Source organism: Oncorhynchus clarkii, chromosome 4, assembly GCF_045791955.1.
Source record: "Oncorhynchus clarkii lewisi isolate Uvic-CL-2024 chromosome 4, UVic_Ocla_1.0, whole genome shotgun sequence".
Taxonomy (NCBI): Eukaryota; Metazoa; Chordata; class Actinopteri; order Salmoniformes; family Salmonidae; genus Oncorhynchus; species Oncorhynchus clarkii.
The window spans coordinates 68,502,756-68,529,562 of NC_092150.1; the positions used below are offsets into that span (position 1 = coordinate 68,502,756).

The 26,807-nt window shown below is 42.9% G+C and overlaps 1 protein-coding gene across 1 annotated transcript; it reads left to right on the forward strand.

Moving 5' to 3' along the window:
* Window positions 1-966: 966 nt before the first annotated feature.
* Window positions 967-26,807, forward strand: LOC139407804 (patched domain-containing protein 1-like). Its single transcript, XM_071151666.1, has 3 exons — window positions 967-1,566; window positions 4,103-4,583; window positions 25,126-26,807. The coding sequence occupies exons 1-3, from the start codon at window positions 967-969 to the stop codon at window positions 26,805-26,807; spliced, it is 2,763 nt and encodes a 920-aa protein (XP_071007767.1).

Consider the following 26,807-nt stretch of genomic DNA (forward strand, 5'->3'; position numbering starts at 1 on the left):
GGACTCTACAGTGTCAAGTGACTGTCGCTGTCCACGCTGTCCTGGTGCTGAAAATAGGAATTCCGATTATGTCGCTGAATCGCCTCAATAGTGCTGAATTGCTTGTTTGCTTATTTACTGCCAATGAATCCCAACAGATAAAAGTAAGCTATAGGTAGCCTGCTGTAACCCGATGGAGTGACAGTATTGTCCCAGATTGTGTGGCAGGTGTAAACAAGTGTTGTACTGAGAGGCAATCCAGCGTTGTCTTTACTTTACTTTGCTCCTATAAATCGCTCTGGATAAGAGCGTCTGCTAAATGACTAAAATGTCAATATAAACTTCCTGAGGTGAAAAAATAACTTCCTCAGCAAACTCCCCATGACTTTGAAAGGCTTTGAAGGACATGCTGTCTCCCCCTCTCACGAGGATAATTCATTAGCTAGTATTAAATATGAGCAAGACTATGTGATTTATCAAATACACCCATGTATAAAATACACCTAGCATAGCCTAGGCTACTGGCTATTTAGCGTTAAGCGCAACAGTATGGTTCTCATTCATGGGGTATTGGGAGTGATTTCATGAAGTGCATGTGGCCATTGTGCCACCAGTGAATATTTCACGACTCTTATGGCTATTGCGCGTGTTCCTAAAATAACCCACCATCAGCATTTCTCCGTCTTCCCCCTTCAACCAGCACATGGTTACAGTCAAGTAGGCGGCACCAATAGTGTAGTTAGAACTAGGTATGCACGCACATCAGACAGCCGCAGGTTGCTGCTATTGCAGCAGGAGCAATAGGACTAGTCACGGATCTGAGGTTAATAAGTGGGAGGAATGGCTTGAGATTAAACAACAAAAAAAAAGCAACGAGAGATGAGCAATATCTGACAATCTTGTTGGAAATTGCTGCAGTGCTCTTTTCCCAGGTGTAGTGTATTATCATACAGATGAACTAAACTGGGCAACGGAGTCTCATGTCACATGTGCTTCATAGGAAGAAACCGGGCATCTGCAAGCTGGATCTGGAGGAGGATGCTGCGGCAAATGATACACAGAGGGCTCAAAGCTTCTTTCTACTGGCTGGGCTTATTTGTTAGTAGGCATCCGGTTTTTTTCCTCACCGTTCCCGCAGTCTTAACCATCATTTTCGGATCTACAGTCCTGAGCAGATTCAAGCCCGAAACGGACCTCGAGATACTGGTTGCCCCGACCCACAGCTTTGCTAAAGTAGAGCGGAGTCTTGCGAACAGCCTTTTCCCCATCGACCAGTCTAAAAACAAGCTGTATTCCGACCTGCACACCCCCGGCAGATATGGCAGACTGATTCTACTGGCCAAGTCTGGGGGAAATATATTGGAGCTAGCCGACCAGGTCCTGCAGGTTCACAAGCAGGTGTTGGATTTAAGTGTTAATTACAAGGGATTCAATTACACTTTCGCTCATCTCTGTGTCCTGAGCCATCAGGATAAGCGATGCATCTTGGATGATATAATTACGATATTCGAAGATATCCGTTTAGCTATTCTGTCGAATTATACTTTCTCGAAGGTGCCCGTGAGCTATCCAAATACAACCTTAAAGGTAAGAAGGCGAGAATTCATTTTTATTATAGTAAAATGATAGGGTACAATGTTTCTGTTGGCCGCAAGCATCAATTACCGATTTGAGTGTCAGAGAACGTGACTGACACGCTGTGTTATTAAAAAAACGAACGAATTACTTGGATTAGCAGTGGGACAATGTTTCTGTAATGAGACATAACCCACTGTCTGAAACCTGCAATAATTACTCAATGAACGCAATAGTTGTATTCACTAAGCCTATTATGTAGGTTTCTGATGTCTTCATATCAGGCAGTCAAGGCAAGGAAACACTCAGAATAGATTGATTGAATTGCCGGTGTGTAGGCTAATTGTTAGCTGCAGGTTGTGAATTGGCGGCACAGCCCTGCACTGCTCCAGTATACAGGGAATACCCCCTTCCTATTCTGATGCAGTGTCGTTCTCCCTCTCCTGCACATATATAATGACATAGCTGATAGACTAGTAAGGGCCTGCATCCCATCTTCCCCTGTAAAAATATTGTTATGCCTCCTAAGTGTATGCTGTGATTGCAGCCCTCTGCAGATGTATTGCTAGGCTGCTAGGCTACCTATGCCCATGTCATTTTAAACAGTAGGTTATAAATTAGGTTTATATTTTAATCAGCTGTTACACAGTTACAACAGGTAGCCTAATTTTACAACAGGTGACCAGATCTGTTGCTAGTAACATGGCACATTGAGCCCATTAGATGAATGAGTGCAGATAGAGCCTTAGGTACTTGCTTCTACACCTGCATTGCTTGCTGTTTGGGGTTTTAGGCTAGGTTTCTGTACAGCACTTTGAGATATCAGCTGATCTACGAAGGGCTATATAAATAAATTTGATTTGATTTGATTTGAGGTAATAATCTACCTTGAGTGAGACTATTATGCTGGATAACATGAGTAGCCTAGTCACTGAGTGGAAAACTGTACTGTACAAAATAATGCCTTTGCTACACAGAGCATCTTAAATTGCAAGGCACATGTCTAGCTACTGTGTCTCCTCCAATATGAGCATTTCTAGTGTGAGCTAGCTAATTCTCCTGCACCAGGCCTAGCTGTGTAATGCACTTGGGCCTGCACTGTTAATTCATATTGGGCTGTCCCTAAATCACTTCTGCATCCAAGGCCACGGTCTCCACGCATTACTATTGCAGCTAGTTGCCTGTTTCCCCATATGTCTCTGGCCCTTGTCCTCCCGTTGCCACCAACCCCTTTCACCTCATCTGGGTAAAAGGCTTCCGTTTTAAGGTTGGAATATACTGACCATATACTGACCTTCTTTTCCACCCCTCTTTGGCAGATACTTCCATGTGTTGTCTGGTGTCGTCTGCATCATTGATACTCCCCGTCTGTCTGAGCTGAATGTCTTGACACATTTGTTGCTCTTCATTCAGTGCTGTGATGTCAGCTGGGGGCTTTATTCATGTGCTTACTAGTCTGATGCTAAACCAAGCCACGGCACTGCACTATGAACGTTTACATCTCTGGTTGGTATGTCAGACTTTCATGTGGTCTGCTTGTTAGAGGAGTCTTTGTTGGTGTGGGGTTGGCTATAAATGTTCAGGTCCACTGTTTTGAGAAGTTCTTACTGATTACTCCATCTACATGATCATGATAGGGAATGAATGGCAATAATACCAGGAAATTCCCTGTTCTGCTGACAGTGCAAGTGGTATTTAATTACAATACCCCGTGGAATCATTCATTTTCTGACGTTAGAGTTGTACAATCGACATCAAGTATTGTATTGAAGAGATCCAGGATTGTCTGTACAGTACAGTAGGCTGCAGATTACAAATAGTGATCAAATCAGACCAGCTAGGGCCCTTGTCCGAAATGAACAAACAATGCTCTATTACATTTGCATAATTCCACAATTGGCTGACAAGTTAACTGTTGCCCCACTTGTCTAGGAGATCCATCTTCTCTGGAGGACAGTTAAGTGGTGTCCTATATCTCATCTCCACATATCAGTCACCTTCTGGGGGAATGAATATCACGGCATCCCTATACTAGCGGCGTGCTGAACTGATAGGACAAAATATGCCTTTCTAAAAACAACTCGGCAGCCAGTGATTGGTTTAACGTATGTCTTATTCAACAGTGTTTTAGGAATCATACAGTACAGTGCATGTGCTCTGATTCTGTAGTAGCTGTAGTAACCAGACTTTTTCAGGCATGATTCCCAGATACACAATTTACTATAGTATAAATGATGGGAATAGTTTATCATAGTGCAATTTTACTATTGCTTAGTAAATATGATATTACACATGATTTATTTTACCGTAAAATGTATTCAATGTGTCATCTCTCCTGCAGGGAATTCATGCATTATGTAATGTCTGATTGATGGGTCACAGTGTTTAAATCATTCACAAGATAATCATAATCCAAAAACATAACCGACTGTTGTTATTTCAGGTAACAGAAACCAAACAGCGTATCACCAGCTATGCTCTGTAGGGACTTGAGATTCATCTGTCAGTGTGTCTGATAGTATCCTGTCTGCTGTGCTCCATATCCCAGGACGGTCGTGTCACTTTCATCGGCCACCAGCTGGGTGGAGTGGCCTTCTCGCCCAACAGCCGAGACCAGCAGGTGAAGTTTGCCCGTGCCGTCCAGATCACCTACTACCTCCGCAATCATGGCCCCGTGGTTCAGGATGTCATCGCAGAGAAGTGGGAGAACGCCTTCTGCGCCCTCATCACGCGCCTGTCCACGCTCAGCGAGGACCTGCACATCCAGTCTCTCACCTCCTTCAGCCTGTGGAGGGACTTCCACCAGACGGGAGTGCTGGCTAAAGGGGAGGTGTTGGTCAGCATGGTGCTCCTCCTGCTGGCAGCCACCATCTCCAGCTCCATGAGGGACTGCCTGAGGGGGAAGCCCTTCCTGGGTCTACTGGGTGTGCTCACAATAGCCATCGCCAACGTGACTGCAGCTGGCATCTTCTTCATCTCTGACGGGAAGTTTAACTCCACGCTGCTGGGGATCCCCTTCTTTTCCATGGGTGAGTCTGGAGCTGCTTAGTCTTATCAGGGGCAGCCATGTTGCTGATTGGGGAGAGGATTAGGGTAATTGGCTGCTGTGGGCTTCCTCAAAGAGGGCCACCCCTTCCTCCACTGATTGTTTTCAGTTTGTTTTGGTGGGAGTGTGTTGAATTGTGTTTGTGTGTGTGTGTGTATGTGTGTGTGTATGTGTATAAGTGTATGTGTGTGTATATGTGTGTGTGTTTGTGTGTGCCTGCCCTGCATATATGTGAGTGTATCTAACATCAGTACAACAATGCTCGATATTTCCCAAATAATCGTCAGATAAATGTTTTAATCAACTATGAAATCACAATTAAAATGCATTGTATTACGTACGTTACAAAGCACTACTGTACATCATCTAATGGCTGCAATAAAAAAAGCCTGACTATTTAGTGTTTGTATGAAAACTTTGAACTGAGTTATGATAATCTTAACAATCACAAATTGCAGGCTACTTATAACATGTATATTTTCTAAATCGATAAACTCTTTATGAAAGTGCCAGCATCTACAAACATCTCCATCTTAATTGTCCCATTGTCTGTGGAGGGTAATACAAGTTTCCCGGCAGAGTTTTTACTCAAACCATTCTAAGCCACAGTATCACAAGGCGATCTCCTGTGTATATGTGGTTTTCTGCCATGTGCAGTAACCTATTTTCCCAGTCTGAAAGGTTCAGAAGTCAGTCAATCCCTGGAGACTAAACTACTCTGACGTAAATAAAGTTTAAGTAAGAAGCAGGAACAGGAGGCAGAGGCATCTGGGTGACCTGCAGGTTGTGTCTCACCAGGGAAAGGGAGGAGGAGAGACAGAGTCAGGGAGGAATGGCGGGAGGATAGACATAGGCAGGGAGGAACTTAATTAAAGAGGCAATCTGCAGTTGCTACAGCCATTTTTTGTAATTATAAATGAATGATATGTCCCCATTTATTCATGAAGAAAATTACTTATTCATGTCTCATGAGCTTAGTTCAACTGTTGTACCCCATCAGAACTCAAAATATAAGCTTGTTTTACTCCAATGTTAGTTAACAATGTAAATTTAAACAAACACTATGCAGCTCAAACATGATTAAAACTAATGTTGATATCGTGGATGGTCAGTCCTTGCATCCATAGCTCAGTCTATGAATTTGAGAGTAGTTACATTTCTCCAGCCCCATCCCCCAGCTTTTACCGAAACAGAGAGTGCTTTGTTATTGTTTCAACCGCTAATTGCTGCTTTAAATGACTAAATACACGTGACAGGTCCTCCGAGACTGAATATTTCCACCACCCACCACCAGGGATGACACTGTAGTTTCTCACAAAGTAAACAAAGACTATACCTGACTCCATCCTTGTCCAAAATGTGTTTTATAGTTATCCTCAAAATGAATGCAACATGATTATCGCCAGACTCAAAGTCCAAATTATATTTTAGTTCTGTAATGTTAAATCATCTGACAAATCATACTTAACCAATCAACGATAGTCTTTTTGGACTGGGCCAACCCCTATGAGGGCAGTCGACTCTCACCACACGTCAGTGGACAACTGTAAGATGAGACAGCCAGACTGTCTTAACACAGTGCACCTTTTCATGTCTTTTACCAACTATGTCTACCTGGGATGTCATCTTAGTGAAGCCAATTACTGTATTGCTGAGCTTGTCAGTTCTCGTCTCCCTGGGTAGATAGTTGTTAACTGGAGGAAAAGAGGGAGGAGAGAGGGCTTTGTGCCAGGACTCATGAAACGTACATGTCACCACTGGCAGGGCCTGTTGTTCTCTCTTCACCAAATGAGCTGTGGACATTCACCTTACCTACTGTACTGTAACTCACACACTATTCACTTTGCTGTAAATAAGTACTTACTTTCTGCAGTTCTTCTGAATCCTCCGTTTTACAACATGTGTTATTCTTTGTCCTAGAAAGATTTCGTTCGCACTACTAAAACATAAATCATTATAAACAAATTGTTTTAAAGGACAAAATTAAAAAGTGTTGACGCTGTGTGTATGCTTAGCAGAATGGTTCTGCAGGCAGGCACGGTGGCCTTTGTGGGAGTCTTACTCCATTTCAAAGTCATTTCTCCTGTTTCGTGACTACTGAACACTACTCTTGAAGAACTGGTAAAAGCCTACACCTAGTACTTGTATCTAAACCATGCCTCCTAAATCTAGTCCACAGTCAGATCAATCACAGTGAATGCTCTACAGGAAGTCCTTTCTGATTTACAGAGTTTGCATTTTCCTGTCTGGAAAAAATAATTCTGGAGGAATTGATTTTATTCCACAGGCTAAGACGAATAGTGACACTGGACACGGCTGGTTACAGGCTTCACACAATGTGGCGAACACTGGTCCTCTGAGACCCAGCTGGCCGCTGATGGACTGGAACGCTGATGACACGTTCATTAATATTATTGTCATGAGCGTAGGATGATGATGATTATGGATGTGACAATTTCTCTGCCATTATGATTATGGCCATAGTATCATGACACAAGGCGAGACCCAGATGCAGACAAAGGAGGCAGATGGTTGGAGTCTTACAATCTTTTTTAATCAAATAAGTCAAGAGACTGGTCGTGAACAGGCAAAAGGGTCAAAACCAGTTCAGAGTCCAAAAGGTACCTGAAGGACAGGCAGAATCAAGGTCAGGGCAGACAGGCTGATCAGGCAGGCGGGAAAGTAGTCCAGTCAGGCAGGGGTCAAAACCGGGAAGACTATCAAAAGAGAATAGCAAAAGGAGTACGGGGAAAAACCCGCTGGTTGACTTGACTAAACATACAAGACGAACTGGCATAGAGAGACAGGAAACACAGGGATAAATACACTGGGGAAAATAAGCGACACCTGGAGGGGGTGGAGACAATCACAAGGACAGGTGAAACAGATCAGGGCGTGACAGATATGGAATACAATCTTCTTTAGGGCTTGATTAGAACCTTTGAGTTGTACTCAGATTAGAGTCCAGGAACAGTCCTATCAGAGAGTGATTGAAGCAGATATGAGAAACATCCTGAGAGAACTCCACAGTGAATCAATGTCAGGATGAGGGGATGATGTTATTTTAGTGTATGTCAATGGAGACAGTTGTTCCATGTACAGTATACAGTATGGTCGAGTTAGAACCGTTTACATTTTCGAGTGGCGACACTGAAGATACGTGTATATATTTTGTTGGCAAAAGCCTGTCCACCAGGACCAATGAGAATGGAGAAGGAAGCGGTGGGAAATGAAACTGATGTGTTTGGTACCTAATGAGCACATGAATAATAAGCATGAGTGGAAGTGGGATTTACAGAGAAGAGGGAATAAGTAAACACTGTAGTATAACTGGTTGAGGCTTGATTTTCATTTAGTAGTGTGTTGGTTATTATCATTCATGATCAAAAAGTCCATGGAAAGAATGGATAATGTCGATACACCACCGAAGAAGAAACCACCACATTTACTCATTCCACATAACACATTGATTCCTAAGAGCAGTCCAAGCAATATAATAATGTATGTTCACAGGCAGCTGATGCACTTCTTGGGCCAATTTGTCACCACTGTTGTGTCACAGACAAGTCATCCATATTCAGTGCTGTGCTGCTGCTGCCACCAACCTTGAGTCAATGGCCTCAGATAGGGCATGTGTGATACAGACAGACACTTGGTGGGTGTGGCACGCTACCAGACACAGTCCAGATAACTCCTCCTCAGTACGTCAGCTCATTGATCCAACTCATTACTGTTATTGGCCTTAGACTGGGGAGGAATGTGTGCTATATGCACACACATATGGATGCACGTAGACCCGTTGCCTCCAGGGCGCTCCAGCCGGTGACGCCTCCACATATGATTTAAGAAAATCATCAATGATAACACAATGAAGCTTAAAAGCTTATTTCCATTGTGGTCCGATATATTTGGTTCAAAACATACACTTTCCGATCCAATAAATTGACATCTTTCGGAGAGTAAGAGTGAGAGTGCATTTCTGTGCATTTCACATGCTCACACATACACTGGCACTAACACTCACGTATGCACTACTCACTCGCATATGCACCATTACACTAGCAGGCAGCACCTGTCTTGTTTAGAATTGTAAACAGGACAGGGGCTGTGTGGTCATGGCAAACATGCTCAAGTTGCTCCGGGAAGGCATATGACAGTGTCCCCCGCAATCAGTGAGAGAGACCACACACAGACATGCTCTCTCACTCTTTCTCTCACAAACACAACCACACCCAGAGAGAGACAGAGAGAGAGAGAGAGAGAGAGAGAGAGAGAGAGAGAGAGAGAGAGAGAGAGAGAGAGAGAGAGAGAGAGAGATTCACACAAATTAATGCACAGAGTAGAGCAGACCGAAAGATGTCAATTTATTGGATCGGAAAGTGTATGTTTTGAACAAAATGTATTGATCTGCTCCAAGGAGAGAGAAAAATATATAGGGAGACATTTAAGCCATTCTGATATAGATACTTATCGCTAATGTCCTCAAGCATGACATATTACATGTCAAAAGGCTAGGGGTCCCGCTAGCGGGACAACTTCCGGTGAAACTGGAGGGCGTGCAATTCAAATAAATAATCATAAAAATGATGGATATTAAACATTTAGGTGTCTTATATCAGTTGAAAGTTTAAATTCTTGTTAATCTAACTGCACTGTCTGATTTACAGTAGGCTTTACAGCGAAAGCATGCCATGTAATTGTTTGAGGATGGCGCCCCACATCCAAATATTTTTCCACTGGCACAGGTTTCATAAATTTACAAATAGCGATTAAATATTCACTTACTTTTTGAAAATCTTCCTCTGATTTGTCATCCAAAAGGTCCCAGCTATAACATGTAGTGTTGTTTTGCTAGATAAAATCCTTCTTTATATCCCAAAAAGTCTGTTTAGTTGGCGCCATCGATTTGAGTAATCCACTCGTTCAACACGAAAATGTACCCCTAAATTTTGTTTCAACAAGTCAAAATATGTTTCTATTTAATGCTCAGATACCCTAAAATGTAATTAAACTATAATATTTCATACTGAAAGAAGTATGTTCAATAGGAAAGCGATATTAGCAGGTGCGCGTCGTCTTTGTCGCGCACGCATACACACATTTCCAAGTCTGTATCCCTGTAGTAAAACTCACATTTCTTCCTCATTTTGGAAGAAACAAGCCTGAAACCTTGAACAAAGACTACTGACATCCGGTGGAAGGCATAGGAATTACATACTGGGAGCTAGATTTAATGATTTCCCTATACATTCCATTGGAAGACCTTGCTCTCAAAACAAACAAAAATTCTGGTTGGTTTTTCTTTGGATTTTCTCCTACCATATCTATTGTGTTATAATCTCCTACATTATTTTAACATTTATACAAACTTCAGAGTGTTTTCTTTCCAATGGTACCAATTATATGCATATCTTGGCTTCAGGGCCTTTTTCAGGGCCTTTTTTTTTAAGCTAGCGACTATTTAATATCCCATTGCCGTGTTGGCAAGATTTCTTGGCAATGCAGCAGCTAGTATGGCATTTCCATGTTCATCCAGGCAGAGAGAAGAACCACTCACCGTGCAAATCAAATCAAATTGTATTTGTCACATGCGCCGAATACATGTGTAGACCTTACCGTGAAATACTTACTTACAAGCCCTTAACCAATAGTTCAATACAGGTAGATGACGGGTAGATGACGCCTACTTTCCTCTATAGTCCATCGGTAAATAGCCCACCCAATTTACCTACCTCATCCCCATACTGTTTTTATTCATTTACTTTTCTGCTCTTTTGCACACCAGTATCTCTGCACATGACCATCTGATCATTTATCACTCCAGTGTTAATCTGCCTTTTGCACACAATGTATATAGACTCTTTTTTTTATTTTTTATTTTTTTTCTACTGTGTCATTGACTTGTTTATTGTTTACTCCATGTGTAACTCTGTTGTTGCTATGCCTCACTTGGCCAGGTCGCAGTTGTAAATGAGAACTTGTTCTCAACTAGCCTACCTGGTTAAATAAAGGTGAAATAAAATAAAATTAATATCTGAACTTTTGCCCGTTCTTGGCCCTATGTTTTGCCCAGATTCATTCACGTCATCTATCTTGTCTTTGGTTTCATGCTTGTATAAAGACATAATGAACTCAGAGAGAGGATAATTTTGTCAAACATCTCTTTTCTGTATTTTCTTACCATTTACTCCCGATTACAGCAGTAAGAATTAGCTTGAGGAGTTTTAAGTGATCTGCCTTGTGGTAAATAAGCAGATGAGTATCGGCTGGGGAGGAAGCCACTATAGATGAGAATCAATGTGGTGGTATGTTAGGGTAATCCATCTTTAATTGAACAATCAGCAGGAAATGTACTTTGACTTGACAGATGTGTTCCTGCCAGGGCTGTATTTCCTTCTATTGGCCTCCCAAGCCAGGTCGCTCCAGTTCATGATAAGAGCTAGAACAGCCACCGTGTATTTATGTCTAGACACCAATTTATACTATTATTTTCTAGACAAATACTGTGTTGATACTGTAAGGTTTATAGTCTATTTAATCAGCAACAACAAAAATTATATAACTGTGAGAATGTTTCCAACAAGTCATCTTGAATCCCACAAGGGTTATTTTATCTTGCAGATACTGTATGTCTGAATAGCTCCTTTATGTGGTAACATTTCTGAAGTGGAATCATAAAGACTCTCCCCCAACTGCAGTCATGTATGACATCTGAGAAAGCAAGTGTCAATAAAACCTTACAGCAAAACCGCATGCAATAAGTTGTTCTTGAATTTATGTGACGCAAACACTCTGTTATGCAGTACAGAGTAAACCAAAGTGTCCATAACTGGAGAAAGTGTTTTGAGTGTTTTGGAGCATTATACTTTCGGTGTAATATTGGTAAATGTACCAACATTTTTACTCAGAGTTTTAAATCAGGATTGATGCTTGGCTGATATTGTCACGGGTATTGACATGGTTATTGTAATGCCATTTTATGGGCTGATAGTTGGATGTTGAAGGTGCTTCTTTGTTTTTATTGTGAAATTATCCGATGGAAGCCACACTTGTTTTTCAACCACTCCACACATTTCTTGTTAACAAACTATAGTTTTGGCAAGTTGGTTAGGACATCTACTTCGTAGTCATTTTTTCAACAATTGTTTACAGACAGATTATTTCACTTATAATTCACTGTATCACAATTCCAGTGGGTCAGAAGTTTACATACACTAAGTCGACTGTGCCTTTAAACAGCTTGGAAAATTCCAGAAAATAATGTCATGGTTTTAGAAGCTTCCTATTGAATAATGTACATCATTTGAGTCAGTTGGAGGTGTAGCAAGACCTCAGAAAAAATGTGTAAACCTCCACAAGTCTGGTTCATCCTTGGGAGCAATTTCCAAACGCCTGAAGGTACCACGTTCATCTGTACAAACAATAGTACTCAAGTATAACCACCATGGGACCACGCAGCCGTCATACCCCTCAGGAAGGAGACGCGGTCTGTCTCCTAGAGATGAATGTACTTTGGTGAAAACGCGCAAATCAATCACAGAACAATAGCAAAGGACCTTGTGAAGATGCTGGAGGAAACAGGTACAAAAGTATCTATATCCACAGTAAAACATGTCCTATATCGACATAACCTGAAAGGCCGCTCAGCAAGGAAGAAGCCACTGCTCCAAAACAGCCATAAAAAAGCCAGACTACGGTTTGCAACTGCACATGGGGACAAAGATCACACTTTTTGGAGAAATGTCCTCTGGTCTGATGAAACAAAAATAGAACTGTTCGGCCATAATGACCATTGTTATGTTTGGAGGAAAAAGGGGGAGGCTTGTAAGCTGAAGAACACCATCCCAATCGTGATGCACGGGGGTGGCAGCTTCAAGTTGTGGGGGTGCTTTGGTGCAGGAGGGACTGGTGCACTTCACAAAATAGATGTCATCATGAGGATGGGAAATTATGTGGGTATATTGAAGCAACATCTCAAGACATCAGTCAGGAAGTTAAAGCTTAGTCACAAATGGATCTTCCAAATGGACAATGACCCCAAGCATACTTCCAAAGTTGTGGCAAAATGGCATAAGGACAACAAAGTCAAGGTATTGGAGTGGCCATCACAAAGCCCTGAACTCAATCCTATAGAAAATTTGTGGGCAGAACTGAAAAAGCGTCTGCAAGCAAGGAGGCCTACAAAACTGATTCAGTTACACCAGCTCTGTCAGGAGGAATGGGCCAAAATTCACCCAATTTCTACCGATGTCGAAGCCTCTCCTTGTTCGGGCGGTGCTTGGCGGTCGACGTCACCGGTCTTCTAGCCATCATTGATCCATTTTTCATTTTCCATTGGTTTTGTCTTGTCTTCCTACACACCTGGTTTCAATCCCATTAATTACCTGTTGTGTATTTAACCCTCTGTTTCCCCTCATGTCTTTGTCAGAGATTGTTTGTTATTTCAGTGTTGTGTTGTTTTTGTATTGGTGTGCGACGGGTCCTCGTACCCACTTTATTTTACTGTTACATTTAGTGTTTGGAGTATGTTTCGTTTATTGTTATTAAATAACTCCATTACACTCAGTTTGATTCTCCTTCGCATGACTTCCCTGCCACCTATACACACGACTCTGACACCCAACTTATTGTGGGAAGCTTGTGGAAGGCTACCCGAAACGCTTGACCCAAGTTAAACAATTTAAAGGCAATGCTACCAAATACTAATTGAGTGAATGTAAACTTCTGACCCACTGGGAATGTGATGAAAGAAATAAAAGCTGAAATGAATCAATCTCTCTACTATTATTCTGACATTTCACATTCTTAAAATAAAGTGATGATCCTAACTGACCTAAGACAGGGAATTTTTACTAGGATTAAATGTCAGGAATTGTGAAGAACTGAGATTAAATGTATTTGGCTAAGGAGTATATAAACTTCCGACTTCAACTGTAACTGGCTTCACCAGAACGAACTTGCTATTGTGTGAGCTCACATTTGTAATAATAATTTATTACCCTTAATGAAACTCAGACACAAGTCAGAGTAATTGATTTAGAGTGATATGGATATGGGTCACAGAACTATGAAATGGGTTTGATCCATCCAGAGAAATAATGAATATATAATGTACCTATGTTTGACAGATACATGTAGATATGCATAGACATAGAACCAACCATTCTGTCCCATACAGTATTTCATGTTATAAAGCAGTTCTATTGATCTTACTGAGCCTGCTTCCTATGAACATAGAACTAATTAACTGATTACACTAACCTTTTTTTCCATTTGTAGTTTTTATGCGAGTAAAGTCATATTGTGTATAAAAAAAAATATCGACAGCTGTAATGGAAACAGGAAGTTTCGGTGTAATTTTCTAAATGTCAACAGATAATTTGTTGGTTCGACATGGTGGGATCTTTTTGTGTCGGTAAAATTAATTATGGCGGTGGAAACGCCTTTAAGCAAATATTGATATAATAACCATTATCTCGAAGTACATTTGAAGTCACGCGATGATATGGTGTGTTGTCCTCCCACTACGACTCGGGAAGCCATGCAGTTTACTAGCCTACAGATGGAATCATTTATGATTAACTTCACAGGGTAGTGAAAGTGCAAGGTGATGAACGTGATGCTGTCTGCCAATCAATGTTGAGGGTCTTATTCTGGTGACATGGTGATCGGTGCCTGACTGCTGTTTGACAAATACAAATATTCTCGCTCTTGTCCAGAGAACCTAACAAATCAACGCTATTGGACATTACTGTAACGAATACCCCTCACATATATATACACATTGACTGGGATATTCTGTAATGATGTCAGTGATCACTGTGCAATTGCTTGTGTTAGAAATACAAAAATGACCAAAGCCAAACCCCGTTATATTTTTAAAAGACAGTTTAAACAGTATGATGAGCAAGCGTTCTTACATGATCTGTACCATAATAATGACAGAGTAAGTCTGATTCCCGATGTTGACACTGCCTGGGACTATTTTTACATACAATTTGTGTCGATTTGTGATAAGCATTTGTGAAGAAATGTAGAATCAGTGGAAGGGACAATTCCTGGTTTTCAGATAACTTGGCAGAATTATTTAGAAAGAGAAATGTCTCTTGGGCTCAAGCTAGACATACAAATGCTCCTGTTGACTGGGCCTCCTTCAGAGTGCTAAGAAACAAATGCACAGGTTTGATCAGGAAGTCCCAATCAGATGACTATCTAAATGCAGTCACAGAGAACCTAAACAACCCTACCAAGTTCTGGAAGCTAATCAAATCAGTGTCCGGTTCTAATGTATCCTCTGACCTTCCTGACCATTTAATGATGGATTCTAATGAAGTGAAGGATAAAGCCCATATTTTAGGGGTTTTTAACAAGCACTTCATATCTGCTGGTTCAGTTTTTGATAATGGTGGGGCCAACATACTCAGCGGGGTTCAGTCTGGCTTTAGATCGGGGCACAGCACCATAACTGCAGCTATAGCAGTGGCAAACAACATCATTAATGCACTTGATAAAAAGCAACGTTGTGCTGCTCTGTTTGTGGATTTATCAAAGGCCTTTGAGTCAGTTGACCATGAATTGTTGCTAGCTAGACTCAGAAACATTGGTCTCAGTGAAGGGGCAGTAAATTGGTTTAGGAACTATCTTTGTAACAGAACACAATGTGTATATACTGACAATGACAAGTCTAGCTTTCTTGGGGTTAATGGAGGTGTGCCCCAGGGTTCCATTTTAGCTCCTGTGTTGTTCTCAATTTGTATTAATGATTTGGGAAATGGGATGGAACCAGCAAAGAAACATCTATATGCAGATGATACGTTTACATTTATATTCATGTGCTCCTTCTCTGGTTCAGGCTGTTGAAGAGCTCCAGACTGCTTTTAAGTCACTGCAGGCCTCCCTTTATGGTCTCAAACTGGTCTTGAATATACAAAAAACTAAATTCATGACCTTTACCAGACCTCGCACTCAGCCAGAGAAGGTTAGCATTGTCACATCTGGTGGCTTGTCCATTGAAAAAGGGTCATCCTACAAATACCTAGGTATTTGGTTGGATGACAAGTTGTACTTTAAAGTTCATGTGGATGATCTTGTGACGAAGCTTAAATTGAAAATGGGTTTTATTTGATTTATTTATTTATTTATTTAAGGCTTCCCTTCCACTTATGGCTAGAAAGACGCTTGTTCAGGCCACTTTTCTCTCTGTAATTGATTATGTTGACTTGTTGTATATGCATGCAACCTCCTTTGTCTTACAGAGACTGGACTCTGTTTATCATGCATCCTTGCACTTTATTACAAATGCCAAGTCACTCACCCACCATTGTACAATGTACCAAATGGTAAGTTGGACCTCACTTTATATGTGCAGAAAGATACATTTGTGTGTGTTCATCTACAAAGCCCTTTTGGTTAAACTCCCCCTTTACTTCTGTAGTCTGGTCTCCTTCACCACCAGCAGTTACCAGACCCAGTCTGTTCGGAGGTTGCTACTTCAAGTCCCTAGGACATTCACAGTATTAGGCAAGACTGCCTTCTCTTCTTGTTTCCCAGACACATGGAATAGTCTACAATCCATGCTTCATCTAGATATGTTAATGCCACTGAATGAATTTAACATATTGATGGGAGACTCTGTTATAGAGGAGTGTAAATGCTTTTGTTAGGCTGGATCATGTTGCATTGTTGTATGTTTTAATTCTGTAATGTATTGATTGTTGCTGCCTCCTTGGCCAGGTCTCCCTTGAAAAAGAGACCCTGGGTCTCAATGGGCTTTTCCTGGTTAAGTAAAGGTAAAATAAGAATCTCATCATGTAGACTAGACAACCCGCACAGCCTATTGGCAATGTCTTTTTTTATTCAACCTTTATTTATACAGGGTTTTTCTCATTGAGATAACATTTATTTTTCAAAAGAGACCTGGTCGGAGGATCACGTGACCCTTGAACGAGATGGCCGCATGAACTAAGAGCTCCGCACGAGTAGTTTCCAATTCCTGATCTTACCTCCACTCCAAGTTTAAACTCATTTAGCTTTAGTAAAAAAAGTAATGGCGGCTACAAAAGGCGACACTACAGGTGACATTTTTACCCGGACTCGAGCATTAGCGACGGAGAAAGCCTCCAAGAAGAAGCCGTCTTCAGAAAAAGCTAGCGCCATGAGCCAGGAGCAAGACGACCCGCTCCCCCCCCGAGGCCAAACGAATGCCAACCTCGCACTCTGTCGAAGACATCCTTTCTGAGTTGAGATCCCAACGTACAGAACTCAACACTAAATTAGATGCCATTAATTATCAGCTCAGTGCGATAGGGGGCAAGGTGACAATCCTGGAAAACGCTTTGCCTGACATCAACAACAAGATAACCATAAACGCGGGGCGCCTGTACGAGGCAGAGGGGCGGATCCTATCCATGGAAAACTTATTGACAGATGCCATGGAAACAATAGCATATGCTAAAAAGAAAAAAGAGCATCTGGAAGAGAAAACAGGGGACCTGGAAAACAGGGGGTGAAGGAGTAATTGTGTTCTATTAAATCTGGGCGAAAAAGAAGAGGGAAACATGCCACTGATCCGCTACCTGCAAGACAAACTTCCAGAGTGGCTCCACCTGTCCTCCGACAGGCCCATAGAAGGCCCATAGAGAGAGAGAGAGCTCACCGGGCACTGAGGCCCCCACCAGCAGCCAGACAACCACCGCGCCCAATCACCATACGTTTCCTGAGATTCACCGACAAGGAACGAGTCCTACAGGCGGCGAAAAACAACACCATCACAGTGGGAAATGCCAAACTCACTTTACACCAGGACCTGTCAGCTGGTATACGCCGAAAGCGCAGAGAGTTTGATGAGGTGAAGAAATACTCCATTGACCGAGGCATCTTCAGGGATTCAAATACCCAAACGAGCTCAGGATTCTTCACCAAGGAGCCTTGCGACACTTCAAAACTAAAAAGAGGCTAAACGTTTTTTGAAAGACAATCCTTGCCAATGAGAAACGGACCAATGACTAAATGCATTTAATGCTGTTACTAAAGGAGGTAAGACAACATATAGCCGATGTTCAAAGACCCATCCGCCCCGCTAAATGTCATTATAGCCGTCCAATTTATATTTATTTTCCTTTAGCTGAGAGGGATAGGCTCTATAGCCTAACCTAGGCCTACTAATGTTTCAGCCTACTTTTATTTCCCTGTTTTTTTGTTGCTATTATTACTTGGGGTTCCCTATGTCCCCTGGGGGAAGTATATGTAGGCTGGGCTATTCATTTTATTTTCTCCCTCTTTTAGTGTGGTCTGGACGGGGGCTACGTTGTCATTTACTCAATGCGGGGTGGAGAGGGGGAGGCATTTCTTTGGTGGGGAGGGGGAGACGTTGTGCGTTGCTGACTGTTCACGTTTTTTTTTTTTTTTTCGGAACACAGAATTGAGACTGAGCGGGGGGGGGGGGGGGGGGGGGGGGGGGGGTAATAGAGTTGGGGAACTCGGCTGGGGTGTTCAGAGATTGTTATTTTATGTACACCATTCATTTTCCTTTTATGTGAACGCAGCTGTAACTATTATCCACATTTACCCAGAGATGACTTGCACTAAAGTTTGATTACTGTTCGATGACGATGACTAGTACCTTAAATCTATTGACATGGAACTGCCATGGTCTAGGGCATGCAATAAAACGGAAAAATATACTATGTGCTCTAAAAAAGGAAAAAGCAGACATTGCGCTATTACAAGAGACACACCTCTGTGATGCTGAACATGCCAAACTCTGCAGAGCTTGGGTGGGACAGGTGTATTTCTCATCTTTCAAAACAGTAGAGGCATAGCCATACTTATCAATAAGAATGTTCCATTCATAATTGACAAAAACATACAGTGCCTTGCGAAAGTATTCGGCCCCCTTGAACTTTGCGACCTTTTGCCACATTTCAGGCTTCAAACATAAAGATATAAAAAGTTCTATTTTTTTGTAAAGAATCAACAACAAGTGGGACACAATCATGAAGTGGAACGACATTTATTGGATGTTTCAAACTTTTTTAACAAATCAAAGACTGAAAAATTGGGCGTGCAAAATTATTCAGCCCCTTTACTTTCAGTGCAGCAAACTCTCTCCAGAAGTTCAGTGAGGATCTCTGAATGATCCAATGTTGACCTAAATGACTAATGATGATAAATACAATTCACCTGTGTGTAATCAAGTCTCCGTATAAATGCACCTGCACTGTGATAGTCTCAGAGGTCCGTTAAAAGCGTAGAGAGCACCATGAAGAACAAGGAACACACCAGGCAGGTCCGAGATACTGTTGTGAAGACTTTTAAAGCCGGATTTGGATACAAAAAGATTTCCCAAGCTTTAAACATCCCAAGGAGCACTGTGCAAGCGATAATATTGAAATGGAAGGAGTATCAGACCACTGCAAATCTACCAAGACCTGGCCGTCCCTCTAAACTTTCAGCTCATACAAGGAGAAGACTGATCAGAGATGCAGCCAAGAGGCCCATGATCACTCTGGATGAACTGCAGAGATCTACAGCTGAGGTGGGAGACTCTGTCCATAGGACAACAATCAGTCGTATATTGCACAAATCTGGCCTTTATGGGAGAGTGGCAAGAAGAAAGCCATTTCTTAAAGATATCCATAAAAAGTGTTGTTTAAAGTTTGCCACAAGCCACCTGGGAGACACACCAAACATGTGGAAGAAGGTGCTCTGGTCAGATGAAACCAAAATTGAACTTTTTGGCAACAATGCAAAACGTTATGTTTGGCGTAAAAGCAACACAGCTGAACACACCATCCCCACTGTCAAACATGGTGGTGGCAGCATCATGGTTTGGGCCTGCTTTTCTTCAGCAGGGACAGGGAAGATGGTTAAAATTGATGGGAAGATGGATGGAGCCAAATACAGGACCATTCTGGAAGAAAACCTGATGGAGTCTGCAAAAGACATGAGACTGGGACGGAGATTTGTCTTCCAACAAGACAATGATCCAAAACATAAAGCAAAATCTACAATGGAATGGTTCAAAAATAAACATATCCAGGTGTTAGAATGGCCAAGTCAAAGTCCAGACCTGAATCCAATCGAGAATCTGTGGAAAGAACTGAAAACTGCTGTTCACAAATGCTCTCCATCCAACCTCACTGAGCTCGAGCTGTTTTGCAAGAAGGAATGGGAAAAAATTTCAGTCTCTCGATGTGCAAAACTGATAGAGACATACCCCAAGCGACTTACAGCTGTAATCACAGCAAAAGGTGGCGCTACAAAGTATTAACTTAAGGGGGCTGAATAATTTTGCACGCCCAAGTTTTCAGTTTTTGATTTGTTAAAAAAGTTTGAAATATCCAATAAATGTCGTTCCACTTCATGATTATGTCCCACTTGTTGTTGATTCTTCACAAAAAAATACAGTTTTATATCTTTATGTTTGAAGCCTGAAATGTGGCAAAAGTTTGCAAAGTTCAAGGGGGCCGAATACTTTCGCAAGGCACTGTATATACACCAACAAAAAAATATATATATATACTTTTTTTATTGTATTTTTATAAACCTGTCACATCTGTGAATGTGGAATGTGTTTTAACACAACATTAAACAAAACTATAGACACACATACAGTACAGGGGACAGTATTTATTCCCTTCCAATTAATTCCTTTTATTTGTCCCCCATTTTAACTCTGTAACAGTAATTTATGATTTCCCATGAATTCCTGAAGTATCAAACATTCAGTTCTATCTTCCCCATCCACACAGGGACACACTCCTAAAGACACTTCACACTCCTGTTGAAAATATCAAGATTCACGGCTGAAACTGAAAGTTTACAGTAGAGCAAACTCTGCCACTTTTGGGTTTTTAGATGTGCACTCAACAAACAAAATCAAAATAAAAGAGGCACAAAACAAACTAGTCTCTGATTCTGTTTGTACAGTATATCATACATCTGTCAAAGGAATTTGAAGATGATTGATGTTCCAAGTGCAGTGAAATCTTTATTTACCCAAGGTGGCTCTGTTAGTCAGCAGATTTGATTTATTTTACTAGGCAAGTCAGTGAAGAACAAATTCTTATTTTCAATGACGGTAGGAACAGTGGGTTAACTGCCTTGTTCAGGGGCAGAACGACGGATTGTTACCTTGTCAGCTCGGGGATTTGATCTTGTAACCTTTCGGTTTTTATATCTTTCATATGTTTTCCAACATGCTGCAGGTTTAAGGAGTAGCCTGATAGTTCCTCTGTGTGTGTGTTTGTGTGTTTCACATCCCTCCACTTCTGACTGTTAGTGGTGAGTTTCTCCAGATGGCTGGGCATTCCCTCTCCATGCCTCAGGGCAGGCAGTGGGTGGATGTGGATGTGCTGTACTGTGCTGCTGGCAACACGTGTGATGCCCATGTGTAGGCTAGCTAGGCTGCCGCTGTGTTTGTAGGTCTGTCTTCATGGCTTCCCTCTATCACTCATACAGTACTGTAGGCTTCACTCATTGCATCTGTAATCCACTGCAGAGGGATTAGCTCACCTACAGAGAGAACGAATGCTGCTAACTAGGCCAGGGTTTGGAAAAAAGGCATATTCTGGAGTAGACAGCACTGGGAAATCTGTAGCCTAATGAAAGCCTAACGAAAGACATGTCTCAAAAGTCTAGCAAGAGCTAGTTTGTTGTTCTGAGGGAAATAGAATGAAAAAAATACTATTATAAAGTAGGTTATTATCTAAACACCTAGTTTTATTAGAAATGTTGTCAAGATGTTACATTTGACATTAGTTTACTGGTAAGCTATACTCCGCAAAGACGCATTCTCTGTTACATACTACTCATCTGTCTTTTTATCGAGTTTGATACACACCAAACAAATAATCCAATATTTGCTCTGTCACATTACCTGTGACAAATGTATGTGGTTTATAAATCCCTTTCCTCATCTGAGATTGATGTGTTTTCTGCCTGTGTGCCACTGAAGTTTTAGAGCTGTAATTTGGTTTAATGACTCAGGCTCGGGGTTGCGGTCTCCCTACTTCCAATAAGGGTTTCAGTTCCTCAGTGTTGTGCCTGAAATGGTCCACCAGAGGCCTTTGACAAACTGCCCTCTTAAGCTCAATGGAACGTTGTACCTGGGAGCTGCGGTGGACATGAAGTACAACCTTTCATCTCACTGCCTGCCTCCTCTTGAGACACCGTTGGCCACTGCCTCATGGCATGCCGCGTCTGAGATCATTCCCCTGGTGTTGTCCTCCGTCCGTCAGGAACACAATTTACAGCATCATAAAACATTTCCCTCCTCCTGAGAGAGTGTGGCAGTTGTGCCCCCCTAGCCTATTGCTCATGGCTCTAAACGTCCTGAGATGTGTGGCTGTCCTGTCTGTTACAATGTGTCTTGACTGTTTGGCTAAGGGTTGTCCGTCCGTATGGCGATAGGACAATCTTTAAGATGAGATTGTGAAGGATCAAGAGGCACTGGTTTTGTTTTATTGGCAGATTGATTTGAGTTGAAGCTATGCTAGGCCTTAACCTCAGCCCATTGTGTATGTGCTGCCAACAGTATGGATCTACAGCGCATGAGAGTTTATGGCTGGGAAGGCCAGTGGACTGCAAATGGAACATTCTGAGCATAACATTCTCTGTCTAGAGGAACGCTTTGAGCAGCCCTGTTTTCAGACCTCATGTTTGATTGAGGAGTTTGGATTCTTTCAGACATTGCATTTCAGACATTGTGTGCATATTGGATGTGAGAGTGTCTCCTCAACTGTTTGAGGTTGCTCTGCCTGAATGAGTATCACACTCGTGAATATGTTGTTTCTGAAAGTGCCCTCACCCCTTAATTTGAATTCTGTTCCATTCCCTGTTTTACATAGTGGTTTCTTGTTAAAGTAGCAGAATTCTTAAAAGTAGACCTCAAAGTAATCAAGGTGAAACTGTTATCTTCCAAGTGTGTATTCATTAAACAGTATTATATCAATACGATCAAGTTTTTGCCCAGAGGCAAAATTTGATTGAACATATTCCCCAAACTACAGTCTTGTTCTTCACTTGTTTCATAACTCTACCTATACAGAATGATTAGATCAAAGAAAGAGCTATGCCCATGTGCTCAATTATATAATTATATATTATCTTTCGAGTTACCAGCTTCCATAGCCTTGCATTCTCTGTCTCAAACAGTAAAGATCGTTAACACCATACCTCAGATCAAGCATCTTCATTACTGGGGGGGGGGGGTCTCTCTTTCCCTCCCCCTCCTCTCTCCCTGATTCTTCCCCCCATGTGTTGCTGCATCACAGGCATCCACAGTGTATTCCCGCTAGCTCCCTTCACACACAGCAGCCACAGCGTATTCCCGCTAGCTCCCTTCACACACAGCAGCCACAGTGTATTCCCGCTAGCTCCCTTCACACACAGCAGCCACAGCGTATTCCCGCTAGCTCCCTTCACACACAGCAGCCACAGTGTATTCCCGCTAGCTCCCTTCACACACAGAAGCCACAGTGTATTCCCGCTAGCTCCCTTCACACACAGCAGCCACAGTGTATTCCCACTAGCTCCCTTCACACACAGCAGCCACAGTGTATTCCCACTAGCTCCCTTCACACACAGCAGCCACAGTGTATTCCCGCTAGCTCCCTTCACACACAGCAGCCACAGCGTATTCCCGCTAGCTCCCTTCACACACAGCAGCCACAGTGTATTCCCGCTAGCTCCCTTCACACACAGCAGCCACAGTGTATTCCCACTAGCTCCCTTCACACACAGCAGCCACAGCGTATTCCCGCTAGCTCCCTTCACACACAGCAGCCACAGTGTATTCCCGCTAGCTCCCTTCACACGCAGCAGCCACAGTGTATTCCCACTAGCTCCCTTCACACACAGCAGCCACAGCGTATTCCCGCTAGCTCCCTTCACACACAGCAGCCACAGTGTATTCCCGCTAGCTCCCTTCACACACAGCAGCCACAGTGTATTCCACAGCGAGCAGGCAGGCGGAGTGTCAGAGGGAGGCAGAGCAGCAGACTTGTATGAATCAAGCACCCAGCAGTGCTGCTGACCTTGGCCAGCCCAGCACTCAGCCATGATTAGAATATGCAACAAGGATTCATACAGCCATGTGGGACACATCTGTATCACGCCGAGAGTGCCTCCTCGCGTCGCATGGCGTCTAGTCCTCTTTATCCAGATCCTCTCCCTGCTTATGGCCAGCTTCACATCTTACATTAGCTAACAAATGCAGTGTTATAGCAACATCTGAAGGGAGTGATAACATACTGTATTTATCTCTGTGGAAAGGGTCCTACATGGAACCCTAAAGGGTCCTACCTGGAACCAAAAAGGTCCTACCTGGAACCAAAAAGGGTTCTACCTGGAACCAAAAAAGGTTCTTCAAAGGGTTCTCTTATGGGGACAGCCAAATAACCTTTTTAGGTTCTGGATAGCACCTTTCTTTCTACGAGTGTGGAGTTTCATGATAATGGCCCTGTCAGGGGTTCGGTGGCGTGGAATGAGAGGAGCTTTGTTATTGGCTGTGTGTGGAGGCTAATGCATTCCCCTTTTTCTTACATACATCTTAGTCTGCACAAAGTGAGTGGAAACCCTGTCCCAGTCTGCCTTAATACGTTTTTATGTTTTACATCAAGATGGTGACATCAGACCAAGGCTTTGGTAATGGAGTGGAGATATTATCTGGGGATATTTTACCAGATGGGCCCAACGTTATTATCCATTCCCCACCTGTGACTCATAAATCACATTAATGTAACCCAGGGCTTTTCCAATCATACACAGAAATGCCAGATATGTAGAAAATGGAAATCATGGGTACCATCCTTACTGAATAATGTTAGTAAACTGCTGCATATACTGTAGTGCGAAATTCCCACACACCATCTAAATGAACTGACACTAACTAATTGACTTGTACCGCAGCTTAATAAAACTAAAAGCAAGCCAAGTAAATCCACCTGACTCATTATATTGGCCTAATCCTTTATAGTTAATTAACTTTTTTTCATTGTGTCAAATGAGTCTAAATTTATGACGCCGTCGAGAGCAAGGAACCAACCAGGCAGATTTTTCAGGAAATCTTTAAAACAGTGTGGACACAGCATGCAGACAAGCCAAATCCACAACTCCCACTGAAATATTTAGGAGATGGAGGAGCGTTAAATGTATTCAAATGTTTCAAAGCCAACACATTCATGGCAGGCAACTCCCAGCCAGAAATATGTCAAAATATGTGTGTGTGTGTGTGTGTGTAATTTGGGTGTGTGTGTGTGTAATTTGTGTGTGTGTGTGTGTGTGTGTGTGTGTGTGTGTGTGTGTGTGTAATATGGGTGTGGGTGAATATGGAGAATATGCCCCTGAGTGTGTCTATTCAAGTCTATTTTTATAGCTCACAATCCCACAGATGTAACTCATTTTTACAATGCATGTGTTGTGTTATATTAATTTTAAAATGTTACCATACTTATACACAGATCATGAATACTGTGTATTCACTGGCATTGGCATTAACAAAGTATGTGTTCCTGTCATTTCAGGTCATGGAACCAAAGGAGTGTTTGAGCTCCTGGCGGGCTGGAGAAGAACTCGAGAGAGCCTTCCCTTCAAGGAGCGCGTGGCAGACGCCTTCGCCGACGTGATGGTGTGCTATACCATGACCAGTTCCCTCTACATCATCACCTTTGGCATGGGTGCCAGCCCCTTCACCAACATCGAGTCGGTGAAGATCTTCTGCCAGAGCATGTGCGTAGCCGTCCTGGTCAACTACTTCTACGTGTTCTCCTTCTATGGTTCCTGCTTGGTGTTCGCTGGTCAGCTGGAGCAGAACCGCTACCACAGTGTGTTCTGCTGTAAGATACCCTCAGTGGAGTACCTGGACCGCCAGCCCACCTGGTTCAAGACCATGATGAGCGACGGCCATGACCACGTCACTCACCACGAGGTCTTGCCCTACCACAACCACTTCATCCAGCACTTCCTGAGGGAGCACTACACGGAGTGGATCACCAACACCTACGTTAAGCCCTTCGTGGTCATCCTCTATCTGATCTACGCCTCCTTCTCCTTCATGGGATGTTTACAAATCAGTGATGGATCCAACATCGTCAACCTCCTAGCCAGCAACACGCCCAGTGTGTCCTACGCCACGACCCAGCAGAAGTACTTCAGTAACTACAGCCCTGTGATCGGCTTCTACATCTATGAGCCCATCGAGTACTGGAACTCCACGGTGCAGGAGCACCTCACAACGCTGAGCCACGGCTTCAACAAGATCTCCTGGATGGATAACTACTTTCAGTATCTGAAGGTGGTGAATGTGAGCGCCTCGACCAAAAGTGATTTCATCACCATCCTGCAGGGCTCCTTCCTGCGCAGCCCGGAGTATCAGCACTTCATGGAGGACATCATTCTGTCCAAGACAGATGGAGATGAAATGGAGATCATCGCGTCCAGGATGTACCTGGTGGCACGGACCACGGAGAAGACACGGGAGGAGGTGGTGGAACTGCTGGAGAGGCTCCGCCCACTATCGCTCATCAACAACATCAAGTTCATTGTCTTCAACCCCACCTTCGTCTTCATGGACCGTTACAGCTCCTCCGTAGTGTCGCCCATCCTCACCTCGGCTTTCAGTGTGCTCACCATCCTCATCCTCACCTTCTTCCTGGTCATCAACCCTCTGGGGAACTTCTGGTTGATCCTGACCGTCACCTCCGTAGAGCTGGGGGTCCTGGGCCTCATGACCCTCTGGAATGTACACATGGACAGCATCTCTATCCTGTGCCTTATTTACACTCTCAACTTTGCCATGGATCACTGTGCACCCCACCTGTATACCTTCGTACTGGCTACAGAGCACACCAGGACCCAGTGCATTAAGATCTCGCTGGAGGAGCACGGGGCGGCCATTTTGCAAAATGCCTGCTGTTTCATCATCGGAATGTTGCCCTTGGTGTTTGTGCCTTCCAACCTGACCTACACACTGTTCAAGTGCTCCCTCCTCACCGCAGGCTGCACAGTGCTGCACTGTTTCGTTATCCTGCCTGTGTTTCTAACGTTTTTCCCCCCGTCCAAAAAAAGGCACAAGAAGAAGAAACGGGCCAAACGGAAAGAGAGAGAGAGGGAACGGGAGATGATGGAGAGGGAGAGAGTGAGGGAAAGGGAGGAGATAGAGTGCATTGAAGTCAGGGAGAACCCTGATCATGTGACTAACGTCTGA

Coding starts and splice junctions, on each gene's coding strand:
- LOC139407804 (XM_071151666.1), top strand. CDS start 967: ATGTGCTTCATAGGAAGAAACCGGGCATCTGCAAGCTGGATCTGGAGG. Junction 1,567..4,102: donor ATCCAAATACAACCTTAAAG/GTAAGAAGGCGA, acceptor TCCATATCCCAG/GACGGTCGTGTCACTTTCAT. Junction 4,584..25,125: donor GATCCCCTTCTTTTCCATGG/GTGAGTCTGGAG, acceptor CTGTCATTTCAG/GTCATGGAACCAAAGGAGTG.